Source organism: Oncorhynchus mykiss, chromosome 23 (genome assembly GCF_013265735.2).
Source record: "Oncorhynchus mykiss isolate Arlee chromosome 23, USDA_OmykA_1.1, whole genome shotgun sequence".
In the NCBI taxonomy this organism is placed as follows: domain Eukaryota; kingdom Metazoa; phylum Chordata; class Actinopteri; order Salmoniformes; family Salmonidae; genus Oncorhynchus; species Oncorhynchus mykiss.
Genome location: NC_048587.1, coordinates 18805574 through 18829440, shown reverse-complemented (window position 1 = coordinate 18829440; position 23867 = coordinate 18805574). Strand labels below are relative to the sequence as shown.

Sequence of the window (23867 nt, the reverse complement as noted above, 5' to 3'; positions counted from 1 at the left end):
GGCTGTTAAAAGGGGTGACCAACTCCATATTAATGCCCATTATTTTGGAATGAGATGTTCGACGAGAAGGTGTCCACATACTTTTGGTCTTTTAGTGTATTAGGGGAGCCTTACTATAAATAAACCACTTGTTACGCACGTTGCCCTAATATGATGGTTTACATTGTCATGTCAGCATGACTTGTCAGGCGGCTCTAGCTGGATGGATGCTAAATGTTTGTGTGTTTATATGGTTGGTCTGTCTGGTTGTAGCTACGTTACTGCAGGAACACTGCAGAAGTGGACAAAGGGCAGTGTCCTTTCTCATGGTCCAGCGGACACTGGCAAGGCAAGCCTGAGCATGCAGACTTAATGAGATCAGTGAGGCGAGTCAGGCAGCCAGGAGCAAACATATGATATCCTTTCACTCACATGGACCCAATAAGCGCCCTCATACATATCTGTGCTGCCAACCCTGACCATGCAACCAGTCTTTGTTTTACATCGCAACAACTATTTACAGACTGAAATGTACATTTTTTTTGGTTTCTGTCAATTTCAGCGGTTGCCTTGGACACATGACGCATCTCTGGGCCTTTCCTTGTAACCATGGAGCTGGGAGTTGACAGGGCCTTCCCAGCATACGTCTCTCCGATGGAGTCCAAGGGCTGCAGTGGGCGACAGAAGACCAGGATTCCAGAGTTTATCCAGAGGAGTGGGACAGGCAGAACAACCCAACATTCCAAAGACAAAGGCGAGGAGAGGAGGAAAGGGGACAGCGGTGGTTCCAGGAAGAATGCTGACATGGCATCCACCTCCGGGTATATGAGTGACAGGAGGCAGTACACTATAAGGACCCCGGTGGTCACCACCACGGAGCAGCAGCAGGCCTCCATCCTAAAGAAATCATACGTACAGGAGCACCCAGAAAACGTAAGATGGGAGTGTATGTGCTTTGTAACAAATGCATTGACTGCTACAATTGTATGACTTCTGAGAAGTATAAAGAACACGTTAAATTTAGGTGACCTGATTTTTTATTTTTTTTGCTTTGAAACTATTTCTACTTCTACTATACAAATAATAACAATGAATACTACAGTGTATGTTAGCTGTACCTACTCCTACTCTATCCCTCACCATAGGAGCGACAGTGGGAAGGTAGCAGTAATGAAGCAGACCGTCATAGAGCAGACCATCAACAGTCCCCAAACAACCTCAACCCCTCTCAGGCTGACATCTCACCTTGCTCAGCTTCCAAAGAGGACCTCAACACCTCCCTGGGGATGTCAGACCTCAGGACCAGGTTGTCACATGAAGAACTCACCTTCAGGTCACCTGGGCAGCAGCCCCGGCCGACACAGCCCCTCCAGCCGACCCCTGGAGGTCCATAGCTTCTCTACTCCACTCAGACCCAAGTGGACCTCCACTCTGCTATCCTCCCTCTCGCCTTCCTACATCCCCAATTTGCGCCCCTCCAGACAGAGACGGACAGAGCTGAGAATGGTCGCAGGTGAAGTTTATCAATCACGTGAAGAGGGAGGGGAAACGTATCTAAATGTAGGCCCTTCAGTGGGCGACCCCCAGGTTCGCTCCAACCCTGCGCTCCACACCATGTCCCCCCACCAGGCCAACTCCTGGCCCTGTGCCATTTCCAGCTCCCTGCCCCACTCCCCAGACCGACACTCTTCGAGCTGGGACCCTGATAAGGAGTATCAGACCCTCCTGGACTACACCTACCCCCTGAGGCCAGGTAGGGGGGTGGGTGGATGGGATACCTCAGAGCTTGGGGGTGGGTCTCTCATTCAGACAGACCCAGGCCTCCTGGATTCGGGGATAGAACTGGACCGTCTCTGCAGCTCCATCAGCCTATCAGCTTTGGACTTTTCCCTAAGTGTCACGGCAGGGGTGGGCACTAGTAGGGCCAGGGAGATGGGGATGCTGGGTATAGGTCAGAGGTCATCTGAGCTGCGTGGGTTCTCACACTCCAAGTCCTCTGATGGTCGCCTCTCCACTAGCCCCTTCTTCTCTGCAGACCCTATTGGTCTATCAGTAGAGAGTCTGGACTATAGTGGAAGTGGTGGTGGTCTGAACCATTCACATCGTAGCGGGGGAGGTCACTACCGCCAACATGGCAGCTCCTCCTCCTCTTCCACCACGTTCATCCGCAGAACCAGTATCCTTCCCCGGCCAGGGTACCTCGGAGAGTGGGATTTGGACGAGGAGTTCTGGCCTCTCCCGGAGCAGTTGGAGGAGCTCCAGGGTTTGTCCCAGCAAGTCAGGGAGGTGACGGCCCAACTCAGCCAATCTGTCACAGCCTATTGGGACTCCATGGAGAGGGGGAACACCTCCGTCCAGTCCTGCATGACCATGGCAGAGAAACAGGAGGCAGAGGAGGAGAGAGAAGAACAGGAGCAGAATAAGGAGGAAGAAAGGGAGGAAGAGAAGGAGAAAGAGGAAGAGTCCATTTCTGAAGCACTTCAACACTTCAATAAAGGTATGTGTTGGTGGCAGCATTTTAGTAGGCTCTATTATTCTATGGTATTTTATAGTATTTGCAATAGTTTTTAATTTAGCACGTGTTTGACTTCAAATACTTTCCACCTTTGAAGCGAGCAATTGTGGGGAGTCCTTCCAGGCAGCCAGAGGCCCTGGTTTTAGGATGGAGGCTGGGGTAGTAAGCAGGGGAGTGAGAATGGCCAGTCTGAGGGAGGCGGCAGGCATGGTGGGTGGACTAACCCTGCCTGAGTTCCAGACGGGGAGCCAGGGGGAGCAGGAGCAAAGGGAGTCCCTCATGCAGCACATCCAGGTTAGGACAGAGAGCTACTGTAAGATGATCACTGTATTTTGTGGAATATAATGACAAGCATGTGCCACTTCCACCAATACAATGCAGCGTAATGCAATATGATACACCGCACAATGAAATACAATACACATTACACAATCAATGCAAGGTGTTGATAATGGAATATTGCATAATACATGTACAGTACATAGGTCTCATCTATCTTAAAGGTGCTACACACAGGATATATATATATATTTTCTTTCATTGCCAATTTGTCCATAATACATTGAGTGTACAAAACATTAGGAATGCCTCAATATTGAGTTGCATTTCCCAGAACAGCCTCAATTTGTTGGGGCATGGACTCTACAAGGTGTCGAAAGCATTCCACAGTTGGCTGGATTTCCTTTGGGTTGTGGACCATTCTTGATACACACGGGAAAAGCCCAGAAGTGTTGCAATTCTTGACACAAACCGGTGTGCCTGGCACATACTACCCTACCCCGTTCAAAGGCACTTCAATCTTTTGTCTTGCCCATTCACCCTCTGAATGGCACACATACACAATCCATGTCTCAATTGCCCCAAGGCTTAAAAATCATTTTTTAACCCGTCTTCTCCTCCTTCATCTACGCTGATTGAAGTGGATTTAACAGGTGACATCAATAAAGGATTATAGCTTTCACCTGGATTCACCTGGTCAGTCTATGTCATGGAAATAGCAGGTGTTCCTAATGTTTTGTACACTCAGTGTATCTGGCGCTAATAGTGGAATGATGGTGTTTCACAGTATTCATGTGATTGGCTGTGATATTTGCAAAAATTCTACACCGTTCGACCAATTTCACTTTATGTGAGAACTAGCGCTGGGGAGCGTAGGGAGTCATTGTACCATCTAAATCACCGTGAAACATCTTTTCAATAAGAAAAAATAGTCTTACTTTCGGGTTTTAGTTCACCAGCTTCAAACAGCTGTAAAAACAATATTTTTGGTTGCTGAAAATATATTTCTCAGCGATTTAGATGGTACAATGATTCCCTACACTATTCAGTATATTCAGTGTTTTCTCACATAAACTAAAACAAACTGAAGCACAGCCACAAAGTCAGAACAGCTTCCGCTCCGGCTGGAGAAATCAACCTGCGAATATCACAGCCAATCACAACACTGGCGGTTAAGTAATACTGCGAAACACTATCATTCCACTATTACGACCGATATATCATGGACATTTTCTGAAATTACAATGCACAAATTCAACAATAACACACATCCTATGTGTAGCACCTTTAAATACTACTAAGTGCAAATCCACGAACAAGCTGTTGTGGGGCAATTTGATATTAATTCTGCGACTTGCGACCTGTTTACCCATCAGACCTTCTGTTCTAACCTGGAGGTGCTCATCCAATGGCTGTACACGGTGGTGGAGAGGATGGAGGTACTGGAGCCGCCCACTGTGGACATCAAGAGTGTCAAGTCATCCCTGGCGGATTATAAGGTCAGTGGTGCACATACACAGATACTTTAAATTGTCATATAAATCAATTCTATATTTAATTCTTCGGGTGTACACTACTCATTTCTCAGCTTTATATCTTGGGAAAATTGATTAATCAACCCACTCTGCCCCCTTCTCTCTCTCTCTCTCTCTCTCTCTTAATATCTCTATATGCCTCTTTCTCCCCACTACCTCTGTTTTTCCCTTTGTCTTCTTCACCCCATCTCACTCTCTCCGTCCTCCTCGTTTTCTCCCTCCACAGAGGTTTCAGAGAGAAGTGAACACACACCAGCCCCTGACCACCTCTATTCTGCAAACTGGAGGGCTTCTCCTGGGTTGTTTGACCTCCACTTCTTCCGGTGACCCTTTCATCACTGACAAGTTACTCTTTGCCTGCAGCTATTTAATTTATACCTACTGTATCTCAGGTGTCACCCACCACCTGATATTTAGGACAGGTTTAGAAATGAGTCTGTCTTCACACAGGAATGATCCTGCTCTGAACTCAAGCGGATCAGCCTATCAGACTTCTTCTTAGTAAAGGGTGTGGAAGTGTTTAACCGAAAGAAGACGATGAGGCCAACACACCACCCTACACTATTTCCCTTTGTGAAATATGAAATACACTTGTGCTCCTTTACTAACGGAAGCGTAAAATGAATTGCATGACACAGCAACAACATCTGAAACTATTGAAGTGGGCGCTGCCTGTGATTTAAAGGACTCCACATTACAAATGACAAATGAGTTTACTTGTTTGTGTGAAGGCTACCTTGATCAAAGGGTATAATTAATTGTCTGCTAACAGTGGTGAGCTTGCCTATTTGTTTCAGTTCCCATATAGTTCAGTTTATACTACTCTCTCATCTCTCTTCCCCTGTCTCTCCCCCCTCTCTCTCTTCCTCTTCTTATGTCCCCCAGTTCTGAAAGAGACCCTCTGTCTTATTGAGAGGCAGTCCAAGGCGCTGGAGACCCACTCAGAGCACCACTTCTCCTCTATTATCTCGGTCATGGACAGACTGACCCAGCCCAGGGAGTCCAGTGGGAGAGAGGAGACCCAGGCAGGAGACCCGGATAGGATGGCGGTCCAGAAGACCGCTCAGTGAAGGCTCTACGGTTATGTAGAGATTGGGATATGATTACTCTATAGCACCCTCTAGTGACATGTTATCAGGTTTATTATTTATCATCAGAAGAAGTGCTCTAGTCGCACAAACTGGAATAATATAATGGTGCAGATAAAGTTCAGAATTACATAATTTCACGTGTACAACATCTAATGACCTGTATCACTAAAATAATGTATTTGGGTGTTTTTGGAGCCTTTGTTTGTGGTTTTCCACAGCCCCCATACTGCAGAGCATGCAACGAGGAAGTCTATTGCGGGTGGTTTCTCAAAACAAGGTGAAATCGCCCAAAAAGTGTCTGCACCCTTCTGTAGCATGCAATTTATATCACAAATAGACATTTGGTTAAAAAATAGTGAAACGATCCTTGCTGTGTTGAAAAGAGACCACTTGACTGTTGTCATGCTTTTGATTCATTATTTTGTTAAGTGCTTTTTAAATTTAAAGTGCCTTCAGAACGAATTCTCACCCCTTGACTTTTTCCACATTTTGTTGCTACAGCCTGATTTGAAAATGTATTAAATTGACATTTTGTGTCACTGATCTACACACGATACCTCACAATGTGAAAGTGGAATTATGTTTTCAGAAATTTTTACAGATGAATTAAAAATGAAAAGCTAGGGCCTCCCAAGCGGAGCAGCGATCTAAGGCACTGCATCAAAGTGCTTGAGGCATCACTACAGACCCGGGTTCGGTTGTGTCGCAGCCGGACGCAACCGGGAGATCCATGAAGCGGTACCCAATTGGCCCAGCGTTGTCCGGGTTAGGGGAGGGATTTGCTGGCCATGATGTCCTTGTCCCAATGCGCTCTAGTGTTTCCTTGTGATGGGCCGGGCGCATGCACACTGACTTCGGTCGCCAGTTAGTTGTACGGTGTTTCCTCTGACACATTGGTGCGGCTGGAGCAGCGATGGAAAAGACTGTAACTACCAATTTGATATCATGAAATTGGGGAGAAAAGCTGAAAAAGTATTCAACCTCTGTGTTATGACAAGCCTAAATAAGTTTAGGAGTAAAGATTTGCTTAACAAATCACATAAATTGCATGGACTCATTCTGTGTTCAATAATAGTGGATAACATTATTTTTGAATGACTACCCCATCTCTGGATCCCACACATACAATTATCTGTAAGGTCCTTCAATCAACTAGTGCATTTCAAGCCCAGATTCAATCACAAAGAGGTTTTTCAATGCCTCACAAGGGGCACCGATTGGTAGTGTACAAATATAAAAAAGTAGACGGTGAATCTCCCTTTGAGCATGGTGAGGTTATTAATTAGGCTTAATACACCCAGTCACTAAAAAGATACAGGTGTCCTTCCTAATTCAGTTACCGGAGAGGAAAGAAACTGCTCAGGGATTTCACCATGGTGATGGTAAACCAGTTACAGACTTTGGTTGTGATATGAGAAAACAGCATTGTAGTCACTCCACAATACTAACCTAAATGACAGAGTGAAAAAATGTAAGCCTGTGCAGAATAACAAATATTCCAAAACATGCACCCTGCACCCTTTCTACTGACTCTGAAAAACAAAAAGAAAGATGCCCAGGGTCCCTGCTCATCTGTGTGAACATGCCTTAGACATGCTGCAAGGAGGCATGAGGACTACAGATGTGGCCAGGGCAGTAAATTGCAATGTCCTTACTGTGAGGCGCCTAAGACAGCGCTACAGGGAGACAGGACGGACAGCTAATCATCCTCGCAGTGGCAGACCACGTGTAACAACACCTGCGCAGGATCGGTACATCCGAACATCACACTTGCGGGACAGGTACAGGATGGCAACAACAACTGCCCGAGTTACACCAGGAACGCACAATCCCTCCATCAGTGCTCAGACTGTCTGCAATAGGCTGAGAGAGGCTGGACTGAGGGCTTGTTGTAGGCCTGTTGTAAGGCAGGTCCTCACCAGACATCACCGGCAACAATGTTGCCTATGGGCACAAACCCACCGTTGCTGGACCAGACAGGAGGCAAAAAGTGCTCTTTACTGATGAGTCGCAGTTTTGTCTCACCAGGGGTGATGGTCGGATTCGCGTTTATCGTTGAAGGAACGAGCGTTACACCGAGGCCTGTACTCTCACAGCATCATCGGACTGAGCTTGTTGTCATTGCAGGCAATCTCAACGCTGTGCGTTACAGGGAAGACATCCTCCTCCCTCATGTGGTACCCTTCCTGCAGGCTCATCCTGACATGACCCTCCAGCATGATAATGCCACCAGCCATACTGCTCGTTCTGTGCGTGATTTCTTGCAAGACAGGAATGTCAGTGTTCTGCCATGGCCAGCGAAGAGCCTGGATCTCAATCCCATTGAGCACGTCTGGGAGCTGTTGTATTGGAGGGTGAGGGCTAGGGCCATTCCCCCAGGAAACGTCCGAGAACTTGCAGGTGCCTTGGTGGAAGAGAGGGGTAACATCTCACAGCAAGAACGGGCAAATCTGGTGCAGTCCATGAGGAGGAGATGAACTGCAGTACTTAATGCAGTTGGTGGCCACATCCAGGTACTGATGTTTGATTTTGACCCCGCCTTTGTTCAGGGACACATTATTCCATTTTTGTTAGTCACATGTCTGTGGAACTTGTTCAGTTTATATCTCAGTTGTTGAATCTTATGTTCATACAAATATTTACACATGTTAAGTTTGCAGAAAATAAATGCAGTTGACAGTGAGAGGACATGTCTTTTTTTGCTGAGTTGATGTGCATTCAAATTGCCATCTATAAAAAAAATGCAATTGTGTTCGTTGTCCGTAGCTTAAGCCTGCCCATACCATAACCCCACTGCCACCATGGGGCACTCTGTTCACAACGTTGACATCAGCAAACTGCTTGCCCACACGACGCCACACACGGTCTGTGGTTGTGAGGCCAGTTGGATTTTCTGCCAAATTCTCTAAAACTACATTGTAGATGGCTCATGGTAGTGAAATTAACATTCACTGCTCTGGCAACAACTCTGGTGGACATTCTGCAGTCAGCATGCCAATTACATGCTCCCTCAAAACTTGAGACATCTGTGGCATTGTGTTGTGTGACAAAACTGCACATTTTAGAGTGGCCTTGTCCCCAGCACAAGGTGCACCTGTGTAATGATCATGCTGTTTAATCAGCATAATACATATCTAATCAAGGTACAGAACATGACCAAAAGTATGTGGGGACACCTGCTCGTTGAACCTCTCATTCCAAAATCATGGGCATTAATATGGAGTTGCTCCCTCCTTTGCTGCTATAACAGTCTCCATTCTTCTGGGAAGGCTTTTCACTAGATGTTAGAACATTGCTGCAGGGAATTGCATCCATTCAACCACAAGAGCATTAGTGAGGTAGAACACTTGATGTTGGGCAATTAGGCCTGGTTCCCAATCGGTGGGCCAATTCATCTAAAAGGGTTGAGCTCAGGGCTTTGTGCAGGCAGTCAAGTTCTTTCACACCGATCTCGACAAATCATTTCTGTATGGACCTCGCTTTGAGCACTGGGGCATTGTCATGCTGAAACAGCAAAGGGCCTTCTCCAAACTGTTGCCACAAAGTTGGAAGCACAGAATCGTCTAGAATATCATTGTATGCTATAGCGTTAAGATTTCCCTTCACTGGAACTAAGGGACCTAGTCTAAATCATGAAAAAAAGCTCCAGACTATTATTTCTCCTCCACCAGACTTTACAGTTGGCACTATGCATTCGGGCAGGTAGTGTTCTCCTGGCATCCACCAAAGCCAGATTCATCCATTGGACTACCAGATGGTGAAGCGTTATTCATCACTCCAAATTAGAACGTTGTCTGCACTACACATCATTGTAGATGTGTAACGTAGGATGTTGGACCATTCAGCGGCCTTAGGGCTGCAGGTAGCCTAGCAGTTAGCACTTTGGGCCAGAACATGGAAAACCTGGATGAAAAGTGCATTAAGAAATACAGTACTTGTACCTAAAGCCTTTAATGTGCAACATGTTTTTAACCAGTGTCTTTCTTACTGTAGAAATCAATTGTGAATGTTATGAGGGTAATGTACACTTCGAATGAGAACTTTTAAACACCCTGGAAAACATTGTCCTTCCCACTATTGGAATCCTCATTCACAGATTAAACCTGGTGAAAACTACACTCCTGAGTAAACATCATACTGTATGGCCACTTGATTTATGTACAATCAGTGTAGAGCTCAAGTGTAATAACTAGAATGTGTCTGAATTTAGCAGTTCGTGTACTGTGGGGACTCCAGGGGAGAACTCGTGAGAATGGGATACATGGGAATTTTGTTCTGACCTTCTGTAGTTAGCATTCTGTGGTAAAGTCAATCTGGACATACAACAGACCACTGTGCTATAGCACAAATCTAGCGAGACACATCTATCCATATAGCTAACACACGTCAAACTAGGTAAACAGTGCTAGAGAAATGGTTGAGTTCTTTTAAAACTGTATTCAGTAGCCTTTATTATGAAAAAAGAACATAGTGTTTTATATATGCAATTTTGTACTGAGATATCCCACAGGTAATGGCCAATTTGCATACAGAGTCTAAGTTACTGGTACAATATATTTGCCATATAAATGTAGAATAAATTATTAAAAACAAGATGTTCCTACATATCCACCAAGAATCGCAAACAGATTATTCCGTATCATACAGTCTGGAAGTACAACATTTTATTTTTTTTTCAGTTTAAATGTGACATGTTGAGACAAATTTTAATGCAGAGATTAAGTCAAGACTACTCCGATAATGTAATTGAAGTCTACAGAACTAGCAAATCAGATCTTACATATATACACACACACATACACACACACAATGTATATGTACATATTTTTCAATAGACTTTTTTGCGAGACAGTGAGACACTGTTGTGCAGTTGGCTGACCGCATATTGGCGAATAAACGCCTTCGAAAGGGACAGAGATCTACACTTGCTGATACAAACAGCAAAATAACCGAAAAGAAAAGAGGGGGACAGAAGAACAAAACATAATTTGACTATAGACCAACCCTGCAGTAGGAATGCAGTGAGATAGACACGCACACATTATTCTCATTAACCTTCACACAGATGGGGGTGGGAGTTCAAATGAAATCCATTGTTTCTGATGAGGTTCGGGTAAGGGTGGGGGGGTAAAGCCACTCCAGGAGGGGGCCAGGGGAGGTCCAGTGAGCGGCTGACCATCTGACTGCTAACAGATAGCCTGGAAAGTACTACTAATCATCAACTACCAGGGCATAAAGGGAGGGTGATAACCATACATTTTTGTTGGTAGTACAGCTACAATACAAATTCAGGCAACTTAATTTTGTTTTCGCTCTCACACTCTCGCTCAGTTACTGTTAAGCTGGGTGGGTGAGGCATGGTGGAGAATGGGGCCAGGTGGAGGGGGGCGGTTGAGGTGAGGGTAGAGGTGTTGGTGGGGTTCTCACTCTCAGCAGCAGCCCCCCGAGGCAGATTTGACAGGCGTACTGTCGATCTTGACATTGGACCTCTCGTTGCCTCCGGTCGTAGCCCCAGGGCCCATCCTCTTCTTTATCTCAGCAGCCATGGTCATGAAGGCCTGCTCCACATTGGTGGCGTTCTTGGCACTCGTTTCCAAGAACGGGATGCCCAGGGAGTCTGCAAACTCCTGCAAAGAATGGAATGGAGAGACTGGGTTAGAGGAGCTGCTGCATTCGTGACAGTACTGTACACTATTACTATTTTACTACTGGGTTGCAGACAAAGATCCGATTGTGTCCAGAAACATTTGGTTTGTTTGGGGGCCTCAACAAAATATCAAAGTTGAAAGTTTGGAAACCACAGCTGTAGACTATTTTTTCAAATAGTTAAATAGAAAAATGCATTACTCCTGCACCATCTGATAACCCATTGACTTTGATGGAAGCCCTTACCTTTGCTGTTGTGTAATCCACCACTTTCTTTGTTGTCAGGTCACACTTGTTCCCTACCAACAGCTTGTTGACGTTTTCACTGGCGTAACGGTCGATTTCCTGTAGCCACTGCTTGACATTATTGAAGGACTCCTTGAAGAAGAAAGAGAATCACAACCAGCATGAAAGGGTAGGCAAGGTCCTTGTCTTATCACGCACCAGCGACTCCTGTGGCGGGCCGGGCGCAGAGCGCGCTAACCAAGGTTGCCAGGTGCACGGTGTAGCCTCCGACACATTGGTGCGGCTGGCTTCCGGGTTGGATGCGCGCTGTGTTAAGAAGCAGTGCGGCTGGTTGGGTTGTGTATCGGAGGACGCATGACTTTCAACCTTAGTCTCTCCCGAGCCGTACAGGAGTTGTAGCGATGAGACAAGATACAACAATTGGACACCATGAAATTGGGGAGAAAAAGGGGGTAAAAAAAAAAGAAGCTTTCAAATCCACAAGCAGCACCTGGCATTAAACCTAAAGCAGACGTTGCCATTGGCTGCATAGAGTCGCATTATGAGAAACCCCATGCAGCCATGTTTACAAATTCAAACCAATTCAAACGTGTGATGTAATCAAGACCTCGATTTGACTGACAGAAATCCTCATTATTTTGTTTAATGATTTTCTATTTGAGCATCATTGTTTCTCTATAACCTACACTTTCTCATTCTGAACTTCTAACGTGAGTGGGACAGATGTGGCGTCGGGACAATGATCAAGAGCAGCTGCTCACCGATTTGACAGCGCCAACGCAGCTATACCTTTGACACCGCGAAAACATCAGCGATGCGGTTTTCGGCAATCACCAGTTAATGCTTGCTCTGATTGAATCTAGGCCTTAGTCTTACAAAATATTAGTTAACCTGCACTCCGGAATTTCAATTAAAAACAACTAATAGTGGAAAATAATCTAGAAAACTCAAACACAGTGAAAAGGTAAAGGTGGACTGACCTGGTCTGTGACGTCATAGACTACGATGATACCGTGGGCTCCTCTATAGTAGCTGGATGTGATTGTGCGAAACCTCTCCTGCCCCGCCGTGTCCCACTGTCAGTGTCAACACACAGCAGAGACACTCAGTCAACGTCACAAATACGGGAAGGCCAAACACACACACCTCTACCAAATAGATGCTGCTTCATAGCACATTCAACTGTGACAAATAAGACCAAAACACACAAATGAGAGAAGGGTATTTCTAACTGGTAATTCACCATTTTGTAGTCAACCGTGATAGTCTTAATAATGTAGGAGGCCTCTGCCTTTGGATATTTGGTGAACAGTCTAGAGTTAGGTTCTAAAATGCCTACAATGGCATTTTTTGGTCTAAATGTGTCCAGATCCTGAAATACATACGTTAGTGTAACGTGGAGCTTCCCCTTTACACAGTAGAGGACAATAGAGATGTGGTCGGGGGGAAGCACTTACGATTTGAAGTTTAATAGTCTTTCCGTCTAATTCTATAGTTCGTATTTTGAAGTCCACTCCGATTGTGCTAATGTAGCTTTCTGTGTATGTGTCATCCTGGGGAGAAAGGAAAGGGGAGGAGTCGGTGTGGGAACATGCAGACGTCCTGCTCAAAGTACAAATCCTTAACCTTTCATACATTCTCAGTCTAGAGATGGGAAAAAAAGGAATCCAAAAGTAGGATCATTCGCCGCAGTAGGAGAGTAAATCAGAAAATGTTGATTTAACACAGTATTAATGCTATAATATAAATACTATTTCTGTGATCGATTTGACCTTTTCACATTACAGGGCATCCAGTTCTTACCTTGTGAATTTAGTCCAATATTACATTATTATTATTATTATTAAGAGGACTATAATTATTATTGTTAATATGACTAGGTCAGCCTTTGAACAACTAATGAGTGACGACGAGCACCTTATGAATGGCTATGAGACATGGACGGATTAACAGAACACTTACTGCAAATCGGAGGAGAAGACAAGACTTTCCGACGCCAGAGTCACCGATCAGGAGCAGCTTGAATAAATAGTCACTGTGGAGAGTAGAGATGTTTTAAAAACAGGATTCCAGGTTTCCCCACACAGAACAGTTTCTTCTCGCTTCACCGTCTCTCAAGGAGAGATTTCATTGTGGTGTTGCGTCAGACGATTCAAAAGACGCCATTGCGGTTATACTGCTTTCAATGTCTTGGGCAAGATACTGTGTTGGGTTAACTCTCAGCATAACTACTTTGGTCACACCACCATACAATCAGAGTGTATGAGTGATGTGTTATAACGCTTGCCTAACGCCTAAAAAGGTCTTTCACGCCGACCCCTTTATAGACTATCACACCCAAGTTGAAACCAGGCTAATTCAAGCCTGAGTCCAAACACAAAGAGATGCAATCCTGCATACCTTTTTGGTACAGAAAAGTTGACATTTCAATAGACATCTATTGTCTGCAATTTCAGCAGACAGTGAAACATCGGGTTTGGCAGGCAAATGAAACCTCACGCTGCTAGGACCGTGCACGATCAGCAAAACTAAATATCAGTGGGGGAGCTCAACGTTTCAGTGCTAATGTGATACACACTCAATGGCATTTTAAAAAGGATGAAGACGGCACTGTGACTGCCGACAACATAGTATGTTAACTGGAATACAGTAGAAACTCAGTAGGCCTTTGCTCAACTTCACTAAGAAGCCTTCTTTAATTGAGCTCATGTCATATCAGCCTGATGCATGTTTAATGATTTGTTACAAACAGAGCTGCTGTCGAATTTGCCAAAGCTCTCTGTAGTTCATCAGCTCAGGTTTCAGAGTGCTGCTAACCTTGATCCGGTGTGAGAGACACACCACACAACAAGCAGAAAAACACTTGCACAAAAATAGCCTACATAAAAACGCACACAGACAGTCAGACACACGCAGGTACATGCACACTGGATGAAACGAGGCCGGGGGACCTGCGCAGCAACTCACAATGAGGAGGAAGAGGTGAGGGCTGAGGTGTGAACTTAAGACTGGGTTGACATGGGGCTGTGAGCTCTGGTGATGGTCACCAATATCAACGTGTGACAGACAGCGGTAGCCTTAATGATGATGTTCTTAGATTCAAAATGGGACATCTTATCAAACTGGCATTCACAGCGTAACAGTGTAGCAAACGGGTATGAGCTTGCCAAACACTGATCTTCAAACGATCGGTAAAACACTAAAACACCATTCCTTGGCCCACTGATGCTTGCTAAAATACACCAATTCAGGCTATGCTCATTTACAGTTGAAGTCAGAAGTTAACATACAATTAAACTCAGTTTCACAAATCCTGACATTTAATCCTGTGTTAGGTCAGTTAGGATCACCACTTTATTTTTTATTTCACCTTTATTTAACCATGTAGGCCAGTTGAGAACAAGTTCTCATTTATAACTGCGACCTGGCCAAGATAAAGCAAAGCAGTGTGACAAACACAGAGTTACACATGGAATAAACAAACGTACAGTCAGTAACACAATAGAAAAAAAGTCTATATATAGTGTGTGCAAATGGTGGGAGGAGCTAAGGCAATAAATAGGCCATAGTAGCAAAGTAATGACAATTTAGCAAATTAACACTGGAGTGATAGATGATCATGATCATCGACCGATCATGATTTTTCAACGCCAATACCGATTATTGGAGGACAAAAAAGCCGATACCGATTAAATCGGCCGATTTAAATTTTAAAAAATGTATTTGTAATAATGACAATTACAACAATACTGAATGAACACTTATTTTAACCTCTAGCTTCGAGCAATCCCATATCCGGGAGCGTAATCATAGCCTCAAGCTCATTAGCATAACGCAACGTTAACTATTCATGAAAATCGCAAATGAAATTAAATAAATATATTGGCTCACAAGCTTAGCCTTTTGTTAACAACACTGTCATCTCAGATTTTCAAAATATGCTTTTCAACCATAGCTACACAAGCATTTGTGTAAGAGTATTGATAGCTAGCATAGCATTAAGCCTAGCATTCAGCAGGCAACATTTTCACAAAAACAAGAAAAGCATTCAAATAAAATGTACCTTTTACCTTTGAAGAACTTCGGATGTTTTCAATGAGGAGACTCTCAGTTAGATAGCAAATGTTCAGTTTTTCCAAAAAGATTATTTGTGTAGGAGAAATCGCTCTGTTTTGTTCATCAAAACATCAAAAAAGAAGAAAACCCGAAAATTCAGTCATTACAACGCCAAACTTTTTTCCAAATTAACTCCATAATATCGACAGAAACATGGCAAACGTTGTTTAGAATCAATCCTCAAGGTGTTTTTCACATATCTATTCGATGATAAATCATTCCTGGCAGTTTGGTTTCTCCTCTGAACCAAATGGAAAAATGCACGCAGCTGGAGATTACGCAATCATTTCGACGGAGGACACCATGCGGGCACCTGGTAAATGTAGTCTCTTATGGTCAATCTTCCAATGATATGCCTACAAATACGTCACAATGCTGCAGACACCTTGGGGAAAACGACAGAAAGTGTAGGCTCATTCCTGGCGCATTCACAGCCATATAAGGAGACATTGGAACACAGCGCATTCAAAATCTGGGGTACTTCCTGTATGAAATTTAATCTTGGTTTCGCTTGTAGCATTAGTTCTGTGGCACTCACAGACAATAAAAGTTTTGGAAACGTCAGATGTGTTTTCTTTCCAAAGCTGTCAATTATATGCATAGTCGAGCATCTTTTCGTGACAAAATATCTTATTTAAAACGGGAACGTTTTTTTTATCCAAAAATTAAAAGAGCGCCCCCTAATGCATAACTGGTTAACTTAATATAATACATCAACAAAATCAATTTAGACTCAAGTAGATAATGAAACATGTTCAATTTGGTTTAAATAATGCAAAAACAAAGTGTTGGAGAAGAACGTAAAAGTGCAATATGTGCTATGTAAGAAAGCTAATGTTTCAGTTCATTATTGATTGAATGTTTTTTATAAGATAAGTTTAATGCTAGCTAGCAACTTACCTTACTGCATTTGCGTAACAGGCAGTCTCCTTGTGGAGTGCAACGAGAGAGAGGCAGGTCGTTATTGCGTTGGACTAGTTAACTGTAAGGTTGCAAGATTAATCCCCCGAGCTGACAAGGTGAAAATCTGTCGTTCTGCCCCTGAACGAGGCAGTTAACCCACCGTTCCTAGGCCGTCATTGAAAAAAAGAATGTGTTCTTAACTGACTTGCCTCGTTAAATAAAGATTAAATAAAAAGGTGTAAAAATAAATAAATCGGCGCCCAAAAATACAGATTTCCAATTGTTATGAAAACTTGAAATAGGCTCTAATTAATTGGCCATTCCAATTAATCGGTCGACCTCTAATTGTGATACAGTAAATTATAAGTGAAATAATCTGTCTGTAAACAATTGCTGGAAAGATTACTTGTGTCATGCACAAAGTAGATGTCCTAACCAACTTGCCAAAACTATAGTTTGTTAACAAGACATTTGTGGAGTGGTTGAAAAACGAGTTTTAATTTACATACACTCTAACCTAAGTGTATGTAAACTTCCGACTTCAACTGTATATGAGCTGAAACCCCAGTAGGATGGACCCATGACGACAACAAAATGCTGAGCATTTCCAGTCCATACATCCTGTCCCACTCCCAACCGTGTGAATTAGGGAAGCATCATCAGCATAGCCTATAAAATTAGGTCAGACCAGCAAAAGACAAACATCTAGAAACTAGACAGCTATTGTCCACTCATGTTCAGTTCTAACCAAAGCGCACACACACAGTTCTCTCAACCCCCTCCCCTCCAAAATCTGTCTACCCCACTATCACAGTCAGCATTTTACGTGGGATTGGATGATACTGTGTATGCTTCAAAGACAGACACACCAAACCGCCCACCATTATTCGACTTCCACATCAGCTGCTCAGCTCCGGCAGACAAAAGATGGGCTAGAGAGCAAGGCAAAAGATAATGAAAGCAAGTGCTCTGCAAAAATACACACTAGGGCTGGGATTTGCCTGGGATCTGATGAGACGATATTATCACGATACTTAAGTGCCAATATGGTATCTATTGTGATTCTCACGATTATATGTATTGCGATTTGATAATCCAAACATATTGCTCACTATACACTAAGTGTACAACCATTACAAACACCTTCCTCATATTGAGTTTGCATCCCAAATAATATTGCGATATTTAACTGTTGATTTCCCCCCCCCCCCATCACTAAAACACACTGCATCAGACATAGCCTGTTTTCTGCAGGCTACTAACTGGGAACTCAGAAAGACAGTTTTTCTGGTTGACCAGGTGCATTTGAGTCCATGGAAGCAGTGTGGGGATGGATAAGTAGCCTACCTCTTGCGAGGACTTCAGTGCAACAAAAGATGCTGAGGGAGGTGTTAAAGGCTGGGGACAATACCCTATGAAAGTCCAGCCTACTTCCTGGTACATTATACAGAGCCATGAGTGCATAGAACTCCCATCTCATTTAACGCAAGTGAACAGCAAACCTGGTTCCAAAAAAAAAATAAAGCAACACCTCACGACACAACGCCTCTACCCCATGTGGCCTACTTGTTGTGTGTTTGTACTGACATGTATGTGATAGATGCAAACACATGTTAATTAAATAAAATGTAAATTGTAAAGTCTTGTCTTTTTCGTTGTGTCAGACTAGCTGTTGCCATTGGAGTCGGCTAACGGGGATCCTAATAAATCTAGTCCCGTACTGTTTTTGAATGGGCTTCAAAATGATATCATCATGTCATGAAAACATGGTCATTTAATATGTGCCAATTTCCTGTACGTGGACAGTATGTGTTACTACATTACACAACCTCACATTGACTACATCGAATTGAGGGTAATTACACATCCTTTCTACCTCAGATTAGTGATGTTAGTATACAAGCTTATAGTAAAAACAATGACACAAAAATCAACTTAAAATAAATCAATAACATTGGTTTTGTACAGTTGATTCTGTCATACGCGCTGGCCATCTCAGGACGTTTCAAACTCAAATGGCAGGGAAAATTCAAGACGCTCTCCGTATAAAAGTAGCTGATCTCACACCAATACATGGATCTGCGAGTCAAACTATCACTCAAATAGAAACCAACCCTAGTCACTGTTGATATACTACAGCGGGTGGTGATTTGTTTAAGTTGAATAACAAAGCAACTGATTTGTTTCCTTCCCTGTTGTTTCGGCAGCCTCGCAAAACTTCCATCCGACATTCTGGATGGTCTTCAGCAAATTCTCTTCTAACCAGTGATATAAAAAGTATTCTCAGATTCTGTGAAGTGTGTTAGTTTAAATAGTGCATACACCCCAAACGTTTGCCCTCGCTCTATTGACTTCAAATGTAAAAATATACAGTGCCTTGCGAAAGTATTCGGCCCCCTTGAACTTTGCGACCTTTTGCCACATTTCAGGCTTCAAACATAAAGATATAAAACTGTATTTTTTTTGTGAAGAATCAACAACAAGTGGGACACAATCATGAAGTGGAACGACATTTATTGGATATTTCAAACTTTTTTAACAAATCAAAAACTGAAAAATTGGGCGTGCAAAATTATTCAGCCCCTTTACTTTCAGTGCAGCAAACTCTCTCCAGAAGTTCAGTGAGGATCTCTGAATGATCCAATGTTGACCTAAATGACTAATGATGATAAATACAATCCACCTGTGTGTAATCAAGTCTCCGTATAAATGCACCTGCACTGTGATAGTCTCAGAGGTCCGTTAAAAGCGCAGAGAGCATCATGAAGAACAAGGAACACACCAGGCAGGTCCGAGATACTGTTGTGAAAAAGTTTAAAGCCGGATTTGGATACAAAAAGATTTCCCAAGCTTTAAACATCCCAAGGAGCACTGTGCAAGCGATAATATTGAAATGGAAGGAGTATCAGACCACTGCAAATCTACCAAGACCTGGCCGTCCCTCTAAACTTTCAGCTCATACAAGGAGAAGACTGATCAGAGATGCAGCCAAGAGGCCCATGATCACTCTGGATGAACTGCAGAGATCTACAGCTGAGGTGGGAGACTCTGTCCATAGGACAACAATCAGTTGTATATTGCACAAATCTGGCCTTTATGGAAGAGTGGCAAGAAGAAAGCCATTTCTTAAAGATATCCATAAAAAGTGTTGTTTAAAGTTTGCCACAAGCCACCTGGGAGACACACCAAACATGTGGAAGAAGGTGCTCTGGTCAGATGAAACCAAAATGGAACTTTTTGGCAACAATGCAAAACGTTATGTTTGGCGTAAAAGCAACACAGCTGAACACACCATCCCCACTGTCAAACATGGTGGTGGCAGCATCATGGTTTGGGCCTGCTTTTCTTCAGCAGGGACAGGGAAGATGGTTAAAATTGATGGGAAGATGGATGGAGCCAAATACAGGACCATTCTGGAAGAAAACCTGATGGAGTCTGCAAAAGACCTGAGACTGGACGGAGATTTGTCTTCCAACAAGACAATGATCCAAAACATAAAGCAAAATCTACAATGGAATGGTTCAAAAATAAACATATCCAGGTGTTAGAATGGCCAAGTCAAAGTCCAGACCTGAATCCAATCGAGAATCTGTGGAAAGAACTGAAAACTGCTGTTCACAAATGCTCTCCATCCAACCTCACTGAGCTCGAGCTGTTTTGCAAGGAGGAATGGGAAAAATTTCAGTCTCTCGATGTGCAAAACTGATAGAGACATACCCCAAGCGACTTACAGCTGTAATCGCAGCAAAAGGTGGCGCTACAAAGTATTAACTTAAGGGGGCTGAATAATTTTGCACGCCCAATTTTTCAGTTTTTGATTTGTTAAAAAAGTTTGAAATATCCAATAAATGTCGTTCCACTTCATGATTGTGTCCCACTTGTTGTTGATTCTTCACAAAAAAATACAGTTTTATATCTTTATGTTTGAAGCCTGAAATGTGGCAAAAGGTCGCAAAGTTCAAGGGGGCCGAATACTTTCGCAAGGCACTGTATATAACATTAGTCAACGGGAAGTATCGACAGCATTATTTTCAACTTGTGTTTTAGGAAAATAAATTCACTTTTCAAATTCATTTCCAATTGTATTCTACTTAATTAAATGTTAGGTAAAAACTGCTGAATGAGTCCAAAAATTGTATGATTTATTTATTTTTATGATCTACTAGAAAAATAAATTGTTTTTTTTTTTGCTTCAAGGGTGATAAGGGGCATACAACTAATTGTCATTCACAGAAAATACATAAGTGCAACACATTCAGCAGAAAATAGCTTCATTTTCATCAGATGTGCAAAGCTATTTGGCTAGCAGCCACACAAGTAAATGAGCGTACAATGAAAAAGCAAGGTCTTTTTGGCAAAAACGATGCATAGCCATCATATTTCTAATGTTTATCAAAGAAAGAATGCTGCCAGCTACATTTCCTAAATGTTTTGCTTGAAGTTAATCTTGAATTTTGATTGAATTAAAGTAGGCTACACCGAGAAAAGTACCAGAGAAAGTAGCTACACATCAGTCAAGAGCGCCGTCTGCTGATAGAAAGCCCATTTCGCAACCCGTTATCTCAATACCAAATCATTTATGGGTAACAAATAAGTACTTTCCCGTGATTGTTTTCAATAAAAATGGTCAAAAACAAACAAAAAAAGCTTCTTAGCAAAGGTCAATTTCTCAAGCAAGAATTTAGCTAGGACTGTTTAGGAAAGGTCTGAGTGGGGGGGAGAATACATGTGTAGTTATTGGCAAAGAGTTTTGGAACTCTCTCTCTCATTGGTTTATTAACTAATATACTGCATGGTGATGTCACCATGGGAGGCCAAAAGTTCATCCCACCAAACAGGTTGAAATTTCAGGCACTCTTTTCAAACAGCTCTTACACTAAAAGGTAATCAATTTCACAGTATTACTCCAACTGCATAGTGTAGATATGTATAACACAGGAAAATACCATTTTGAACTGCACTGGGCCTTTAAAAGTTCAATAACAACTTATGAATAATGTACCCCTTGAGGTCTCAAAGAAATAACTGATCAAAAGAGAACCACCTCGCTCTCCCAGAAGCAAGGGCTGGATATATCAATTAAATTCTGTATTTCCACACGGTTTAAACTAAGAATTAGATTTCACCTTGTTCCTATAAGCCACATTTGGACTGTACAAGAACAATGTTCTTAGCAGATTTTGCATATCGTTTATGAGTTGGCCCCACACATTTATGAACGGCTTTGCCTGATGTCCTTCGCAGTGGGCTGGCTCATGAATTGATGTGATGTATTTAGGTGAGCAGACACCTGGGGCAGTTGATTTGCGAGTTGCCCTTCGTGCCTGCCCCCGCCCCCTGTAATTCTGTTTATTTGTGTGACAAATTTGTATACAGGTACACCAGAGGGGCCAATGATTGGCAGATGAGTGGCAACCCTGATTAGAAGCACCTGCTTCTCATCTGTTGTTCTTTAGAAATACTTTTTTGATTGAAAGAGAATTGTACCTACAGACTGAAGGCTGTAAAGCCGAAACATCTGTACGCTATCCTCGATGCAGTAAAAAATGTATAAACATTGAATAATGAAGTAAGCTTTATGCAACATCTGAGTGCGAACCCATTAAACCTGTCTCAAATAAAATGTTATCCTGTCTCTAAATGGGGGTAACAGCCTAGTGTGCCTGTCAAAAAAGGAAATGGCTACCCTTGCAATGCAAAGGCATATTCACTATCTTGTGTAATCAGAATAGATTCTGAAGAACATTTCAAATCAGATGTTCACTGCCATGCCATGCCATGCAGTGGGACTGTTGAATAGATTAGATTTTAATTTTTTAACTGAGCTAAAATACATACTAAATATGTATCATAAAACACCAACCTATATGTCTAAACCACAGGATTCCGGTAATTGCCAACATGTTTAGAGGGATGGTAGACAAACCCGTGGCTTGCCCAACAACCCAATGAGTGTGTTGAAAGAGGCATGTCATATTGCATGTGACCTACACATGACTGACTCAGGATGTAGAGAGTGGGTGGGTGCCACTGACTCCTATGATATTGCTTAGTTGCTTTCCACTTGAGGGCCAAATTCACAGAATAACATGGATGTAACGTTAGAGAATCAATCACAATGCTTAACCCACTAATGTGGTTTATTGTCAATGTAGTTTACTAGCATCAACCAGTGTACTAGCTAGCTACATTGCCTAACTAGCAAGGAGTTACGTTACCACTGTGTAGTATAGCCAGAGATGAAATCGTTATAGATAAAACTAGCTAGCTAGCATTAATTATTGACCACCACCAATTATACCACCATTATTGACCAAGTGCACAAAAGGCTGCAGTAATATAACGTTACATATTGGGATATTGACTTGACTGGCTAATGTTAACTAGTTAGATAACGTTAAGTTAGCGATAATCACAACATATCTAATGACATGTACAGTAACGTTAGCTAGTTGACGTGTGCTTTGCCAGGCTACTAGAATAAAAAGGTAACTAGCTAAGTAACTTACATTAGTTAGTACTACGTTACCAACTAAACTTAACTACTCTGCCCTAGCAGTTAACTAATTAATTTTTAATAACTATGCCGGTGCTAGTTAGCAACTTAGTTAACTAGCTGACTGTAAACACATTTATTGACTAACTTGTGTGAAACGTTAATATGACCTCAACAAACAACAGTGACTAATGGTTGCTAGCTAACTAACTAGTTTGCACTTTTTAGATGGACAGAACCCAAACAGGTCAGATATTGTTAGCTGTGTAGCTAGCAGAATAGCTAGGTTAGCTAACGTTCAGTTAGCTACTGTACTTACTATTCGGGATTCATCTTGGACTCGTCACAGTAAATCCCCTTTTCTTATAAAACGGCACTCCCTTTCGCTCTGAAAAAATGTAAATAAATAGTTAGCTAGCTAATTCCTTTGGAGGAAAAATAAAAGTAACTAACTAGCTGGCAAGGTATTCATCCAAACCCAGGCTTGTTGTCTTGAAACCAAAATGGCTGCTAGTATCAACCAGGAAATACCAACTCAAACACTGAACAGAGAAGCCCTAGAAAGCAAGATCAGCGATTCTCAGAAATCGTAGTTTGTTCCTAAAGGCTCGTCTTATATTGAGTATGTTCTGCCGTGCCGAATATGACTACACTACCCTAATGACAATGTAGCTAGGAAACTAGGCTGGTCGATGTTTCGTTTGCCCCTTGCGCTTGCTGTCAAAGCCTACGTCATTACTAGTGAAACGTGGCAACATTTTGGCGTGAATCACTCTGGTCTGGGGAAATCAATTACATATTGAGTCATAGTTAGTGTGAGTGACATCATGTCAGCCTAGGATGGTCACCTGTCAGACCTGTCAGCACCTGCACAGGTATGAGTCAGTCAGCCCATAAACTGTGCATGTTAAAGGCGTTCAAAATTTCACAAGTAGGCTAAAGATAGAAACTTCCTTTCCACAGATTGGGGGAAATAAGTATAATACATACCATTATAACATTATTTTCATACCTGTGTGTAGGCCTACTTTAAAGTATTATTTCAGACAGCACTATTAGAC

At 42.6% G+C, this 23867-nt stretch overlaps 1 protein-coding gene and 1 pseudogene across 2 annotated transcripts; one reads left to right on the top strand and one right to left on the bottom strand.

The window, feature by feature from the left end:
* The first annotated feature begins 472 nt into the window (after positions 1-472).
* Positions 473-5857, top strand: LOC110502393. Of its 2 annotated transcripts, XM_036960763.1 has the most exons (6): positions 473-912; positions 1125-2476; positions 2592-2788; positions 4150-4272; positions 4535-4631; positions 5194-5857. In XM_036960763.1, exons 2-6 carry the CDS (start codon positions 1150-1152, stop codon positions 5376-5378), a joined length of 1929 nt encoding a protein of 642 aa, XP_036816658.1. In that variant the 5' UTR covers positions 473-912; positions 1125-1149; the 3' UTR covers positions 5379-5857. The 2 variants fall into 2 exon arrangements, with proteins under 2 accessions (XP_036816658.1, XP_021436059.2); XM_021580384.2 differs by lacking the exon at positions 473-912 and having other exon boundaries at positions 947-2476.
* A 3964-nt stretch (positions 5858-9821) lies between these two features.
* LOC110502392 lies at positions 9822-23553 on the bottom strand (annotated as a pseudogene).
* Positions 23554-23867: the final 314 nt, after the last annotated feature.